Source organism: Coregonus clupeaformis, chromosome 9 (genome assembly GCF_020615455.1).
Source record: "Coregonus clupeaformis isolate EN_2021a chromosome 9, ASM2061545v1, whole genome shotgun sequence".
Classification (NCBI taxonomy): domain Eukaryota; kingdom Metazoa; phylum Chordata; class Actinopteri; order Salmoniformes; family Salmonidae; genus Coregonus; species Coregonus clupeaformis.
Window position 1 is genome coordinate 12,666,518 of NC_059200.1, and position 6,176 is coordinate 12,672,693.

General features: G+C 53.6%; 1 protein-coding gene across 1 annotated transcript; it reads right to left on the reverse strand.

Moving 5' to 3' along the window:
- Positions 1-902: 902 nt before the first annotated feature.
- LOC123491596 (S-antigen protein-like) lies at positions 903-2,698 on the reverse strand. Its single transcript, XM_045222751.1, has 2 exons — positions 1,758-2,698; positions 903-1,356 (listed from the first exon to the last, which is right to left on the reverse strand). The coding sequence occupies exons 1-2, from the start codon at positions 2,696-2,698 to the stop codon at positions 903-905; spliced, it is 1,395 nt and encodes a 464-aa protein (XP_045078686.1).
- Between the last annotated feature and the right edge of the window lie 3,478 nt (positions 2,699-6,176).

The window sequence follows — 6,176 nt, forward strand, 5'->3', positions numbered from 1 at the left end:
TTTGCACATTCGGATCGAAATTACTATTAATTAATATCATCACCCCTTTTGAATTTCTTTCCCCATGGGAGAAGTATATTTCCCCCCCCCATTCTTTTTTCCACGCTACTTCATCTCGAATTGTTGAATGAGTTTCCTGTATACAATAGATATTATATTCCTTCTCTTTGAGCCATGTAAATATTGTTCTTCTTTTGTTATTATCAGCTAAGCCATTACAATTATAACTGGCTATACTTATTTCACCATACACCATAATGAGATACAAGTTTCAAGTCTATTTATCATTATATATGTTTGTAAATTTACCAATAAAAAATAGCGTAATGATTGAGTGTCCATATAGCTGTACCGTGATATTTGCATTGCTACGGAGTAACCCTTCAATTGTTCTCCACTAATTCCCCCGCTAAAGCCCCTCCCCATCCCAAGTTGAGCCGTCATCCCAGTGATCAGCATCCCACCCACGTCCCTCCGTATCCCTAAGGCCCCGAGAGGCCACTTTAATATTGTTAACATATCTTGCATTACTCATCTCATATGTATATACTGCATTCTATACTACTCTGTCTTAATTTTGCTGGACCCCAGGAAGAGTAGCTGCTGCCTAGGCAGCAGCTAATGGGGATCCATAATAAATTCAAAATACTGTATCTTAGTCCATGCCGCTCCAACATCGCTTGTCCGTCTATGTATATATTCTTAATTCATTCCTTACTTAGTTTTGTGTGTATTGGGTATATGTTGTGAAATTGTTAGATATTACTTGTTAGATATTACTGCACTGTCGGAGCTAGAAGCACAAGCATTTCGCTACACCCGCAATAACATCTGCTAAACACGTGTATGTGACCAATAAAATGTGATTTGATTTGATTTATTCCTTATGTAGTCCACTACTTTTACCATCCGTCCGTCCGTCTGGATAGGGCCCCGTCCGTCTGGATAGGGCCCCGTCCGTCTGGATAGGGCCCTGTCCATCCGTCCGTCCGGATAGGGCCCCGTCCGTCCGTCTGGATAGGGCCCCGTCCGTCCGTCTGGATAGGGCCCCGTCCGTCCGTCTGGATAGGGCCCCGTCCATCCGTCTGGGATAGGGCCCCGTCCGTCTGGATAGGGGCCCTGTCCATCCGTCCCGTCGGATAGGGCCCCGTCCGTCCGTCTGGGATAGGGCCCGTCCGTCCGTCTGGATAGGGGCCCCGTCCGTCCGTCTGGATAGGGCCCGTCCGTCCGTCCTGATAGGAGCCCCGTCCGTCCCGTCTGGATAGGGCCCCGTCCGCCCGTCTGGATAGGGGCCCGTCCGTCCGTCTGGATAGGGCCCGTCCGTCCGTCCCGTCCGGATAGGGGCCCGCGTCCCGTCTGGGATAGGGCCCGTCCGTCCGTCTGGATAGGGGCCCGTCCGTCCGTCCGTCTGGATAGGGCCCCGTCCGTCCGTCCGTCTGGATAGGGCCCTGTCCATCCGTCCATCTGGATAGGGCCCCGTCCGTCCGTCCGTCAGGATAGGGGCCCGTCCGTCCGTCCGTCTGGATAGGGCCCCGTCCGTCCGTCTGGATAGGGCCCCGTCCGTCCGTCTGGATAGGGCCCCGTCCGTCCGTCCGGATAGGGCCCCGTCCGTCCGTCTGGATAGGGCCCCGTCCGTCCGTCTGGATAGGGCCCCGTCCGTCCGTCCGTCCGGATAGGGCCCCGTCCGTCCGTCTGGATAGGGCCCCGTCCGTCCGTCTGGATAGGGCCCTCGTCCGTCCCGTCTGGATAGGGCCCGCCGTCCCGTCTGGATAGGGCCTCGTCCGTCCGTCTGGATAGGGGCCCCGTCCGTCCGTCTGGATAGGGCCCGTCCGTCCGTCTGGATAGGGGCCCCATCCGTCCGTCCGTCTGGATAGGGCCCCGTCCGTCCGTCCGGATAGGGGCCCGTCCGGCCCGTCTGGATAGGGGCCCTGTCCATCCGTCCGTCTGGATAGGGCCCCGTCCGTCCGTCTGGATAGGGCCCCGTCCGTCCGTCTGGATAGGGCCCCGTCCGTCCGTCTGGATAGGGCCCCGTCCGTCCGTCCTGATAGGGCCCCGTCCGTCCGTCTGGATAGGGCCCCGTCCGTCCGTCCTGATAGGGCCCCGTCCGTCCGTCTGGATAGGGCCCCGTCCGTCCGTCTGGATAGGGGCCCTCGCCCGTCCGTCCTGGATAGGGCCCCGTCCGTCCCGTCTGGATAGGGGCCCTGTCCATCCGTCTCGTCCGGGATAGGGCCCCGTCCGTCCGTCTGGATAGGGGCCTCGTCCGTCCGTCTGGATAGGGCCCCGTCCGTCCGTCCGGATAGGGCCCCGTCCGTCTGGATAGGGCCCCGTCCGTCCGTCCGTCCGGATAGGGCCCCGTCCGTCCGGATAGGGCCCCGTCCGTCCGTCCGTCTGGATAGGGCCCCGTCCGTCCGTCTGGATAGGGGCCCGTCCGTCCGTCCTGATAGAGCCCGTCCGTCCCGTCCTGATAGGGGCCCCGCCCGTCCCGTCTGGATAGGCCCGTCCGTCCGTCTGGATAGGGCCCCGTCCCGCCCGTCCGGGATAGGGCCCGTCCGTCCGTCTGGGATAGGGCCTCGTCCGTCCCGTCTGGATAGGGGCCGTCCGTCCGTCTGGATAGGGGCCCGTCCGTCCGTCTGGATAGGGGCCCGTCCGGCCCGTCTGGATAGGGCCCGTCCGTCCGTCTGGATAGGGCCCCGTCCATCCGTCCGTCCGGATAGGGCCAAGTCCGTCCGTCAGGATAGGGCCCCGTCCGTCCGTCTGGATAGGGCCCGTCCGTCCGTCTGGATAGGTCCCGTCCGTCCCGTCCGTCCGTCCGGGATAGGGGCCCGTCCCGTCTGGATAGGGGCCCGTCCGTCGTCCTCCGGGATAGGGCCCGTCCCGTCTGGATAGGGCCCGTCCGTCCGTCCGTCCGGGATAGGGCCCCGCCCGTCCGGGATAGGGCCCCGCCCGTCCGTCCCGTCTGGATAGGGCCCCGTCCGTCCGTCTGGATAGGGCCCCGTCCATCCGTCCGTCCGGATAGGGCCCCGTCCGTCTGTCTGGATAGGGCCCCGTCCGTCCGTCTGGATAGGGCCCCGTCCGTCCGTCTGGATAGGGCCCCGTCCGTCCGTCTGGATAGGGCCCCGTCCGTCCCGTCCGTCCGGATAGGGCCCCGTCCGTCCCGGGATAGGGCCTCGTCCGTCTGGATAGGGCCCGTCCCGTCCGTCCGTCCCGGGATAGGGCCCGTCCGTCGGATAGAGCCCGTCCGTCCGGATAGGGGCCCCGCCCGTCCGTCCGTCTGGATAGGAGCCCGTCCGTCCGTCTGGATAGGGCCCCGTCCATCCGTCCGTCCGGATAGGGCCCCGTCCGTCCGTCTGGATAGGGCCCGTCCGTCCCGTCTGGATAGGGCCCCGTCCGTCCGTCTGGATAGGGCCCCGTCCGTCCGTCCGGATAGGGCCCCTTCCGTCCGTCTGGATAGGGCCCCGTCCGTCCGTCTGGATAGGGCCCCGTCCGTCCGTCTGGATAGGGCCCCGTCCGTCCGTCCGGATAGGGCCCCGTCCGTCCGTCTGGATAGGGCCCCGTCCATCCGTCCGTCCGGATAGGGCCCCGTCCGTCTGTCTGGATAGGGCCATGGTCAAAGGTAGTGCACAGGGTGTAATTTGGGACGCACAATGTTAAAGAGTCTTAATTGACTATAAAAGGTCAAATCATCTATCTACCCATGTTGTAGTGGACAGTGGACATTAGATCCATCTCAATCCAGTCTTGAACTTTGGAAAAGTTCAAACTGAAACCATACATCACTTATTTTACCTGGTAAGTTGACACATTCTCATTTACAGCAATGACCTGGGGAATAGTTACAGGGGGGTAGTCTGTCTATCACTTTTACAGTTGTGATATTTGTTATAGGCTAAAGATAATAGCAGAAAAAACTAAGACATTAACTATTAATATAACTATTGTGATACTATTTGTCTAATGTATATCTTTAGTCCTCTACCCTTGATGATTTGTTCATTTCCTGAACAATGGGACTTGGCATGTCCTTCCATTGATGGAGCGTGTCCAACACAGGCAAGATGTGTGTTTGGCTCGTGACTACCATCTAGTGGAGACCAGAATTACTACATCACTTTCAGTCTGTTCTCTCCATTCAGAAATAAAGGCATTGGCGACGTCCCAATTCTGCATTGATCTCAAGAAGTGTACACTTGCACACTTTCTCTCATGGATTTGACAATAGTGGAACGTCCCTCCAGCCAATGCTGACAGTATTCCTATGAAAGTCCCTCCAGCCCAATGCTGACAGCATTCCTATGAAAGTCCCTCCAGCCCAATGCTGACAGCATTCCTATGAAAGTCCCTCCAGCCAATGCTGACAGCATTCCTATGAAAGTCCCTCCAGCCCAATGCTGACAGCATTCCTATGAAAGTCCCTCCAGCCCAATGCTTACAGCATTCCTATGAACGTCCCTCCAGCCAATGCTGACAGCATTCCTATGAAAGTCCCTCCAGCCCAATGCTGACAGCATTCCTATGAAAGTCCCTCCAGCCCAATGCTGACAGCATTCCTATGAAAGTCCCTCCAGCCCAATGCTGACAGCATTCCTATGAAAGTCCCTCCAGCCCAATGCTGACAGCATTCCTATGCTTTTAAAACCATGATGGGGAATGTGCAAGTTCACACTTCTGGAAAAGTGAAGAGAACTGTGACGCAGCCGTTGACGTTAACACTAGCATGTTCTAGCCTTGTCAGAGATCTGTCGATGTATCCCGTTTAACACATATACATTATACATATTTAACACATTATATATTTTACACATCATATAGATTATGGATTATTCAAATTATATAGATTATAGATTTTACACATGATAGAGATTGTACATTTTACATAATAAATAGATTTTACATTATACAAGTTATATACATTATAAATTATACACATTACACACATTATACAGTAGCAGTCAAAAGTTTTAGAACACCTACTCATTCAAGGGTTTTTCTTAATTTTTACTATTTTCTACATGGTAGAATAATAGTGAAGACATCAAAACTATGAAATAGCACATATGGAATCATGTAGTAACCAAAAAAGTGTTAAACAAATCAAACTATATTTTATATTTGAGATTCTTCAAATAGCCGCCCTTTGCCTTGATGACAGCTTTACAAGGTCACATGATTGCAATACAGTTGTCAGTAGTGTTCACATTCACCTACTGGACCTCCTCTCCCCCTGCTATAGTAGAGGGAGAGAGGTTACTAGAGGAAAGGGTGGAGGGACTAGACTGCTATGGTAGAGGGAGAGAGGTTACAAGAGGAAAGGGGTGGAGGGACTAGACTGCTATAGTAGAGGGAGAGAGGTTACTAGAGGAAAGGGATACATTACCAACATGATTGCAATACAGTCGTCAGTAGTGTTCACATTCTCCTACTGGACCTCCATAGCACAAACAAGAACATGAAACAAAAATGATTCACTTTATTTTAAATGATGATGTAATGAATCACACATTGTTAAACGTGGTAGCAGCAAAATGTCTGTTTACATCCATCAGTCCAATCACCAAAGAGGAAAGGGTGGAGGGACTAGACTGCTATAGTAGAGGGAGAGAGGTTACAAGAGGAAAGGGTGGAGGGACTAGACTGCTATAGTAGAGGGAGAGAGGATACAAGAGGAAAGGGTGGAGGGACTAGACTGCTATAGTAGAGGGAGAGAGGATACAAGAGGAAAGGGTGGAGGGACTAGACTGCTATAGTAGAGGGAGAGAGGATACAAGAGGAAAGGGTGGAGGGACTAGACTGCTAGAGTAGGTGCACAAAACATTTTTTTTTAAGGCAAATAAAGCAAGCAGGTACACGTAACAAACATTAATTTAAGTATAGTCAGTGTTCACAGAGTTGGATCATGTCTACATACAGTGGCCAGGGAGAGGTGAGGTGGTTGAATGGGATTAGTCTAGATAGAACAGCGTTTCTTTATCCTGGTCCTTGGGAACCAAAGGGGTGAACATGTTTGTTTTTTTTGCCCTGCACTCTTAGAAAAAAAGGTGCTATCTAGAACCTTAAAGGGTTTTTCGTCTGTCCCCATAGGAGAACCCTTTGATGTACTGTTTTTTGGTTGCAGGTAGAACCCTTTTGGGTTCCGCGAAACGTAGATGTAACCCAAAAGGGTTCTACCTGGAAACAAA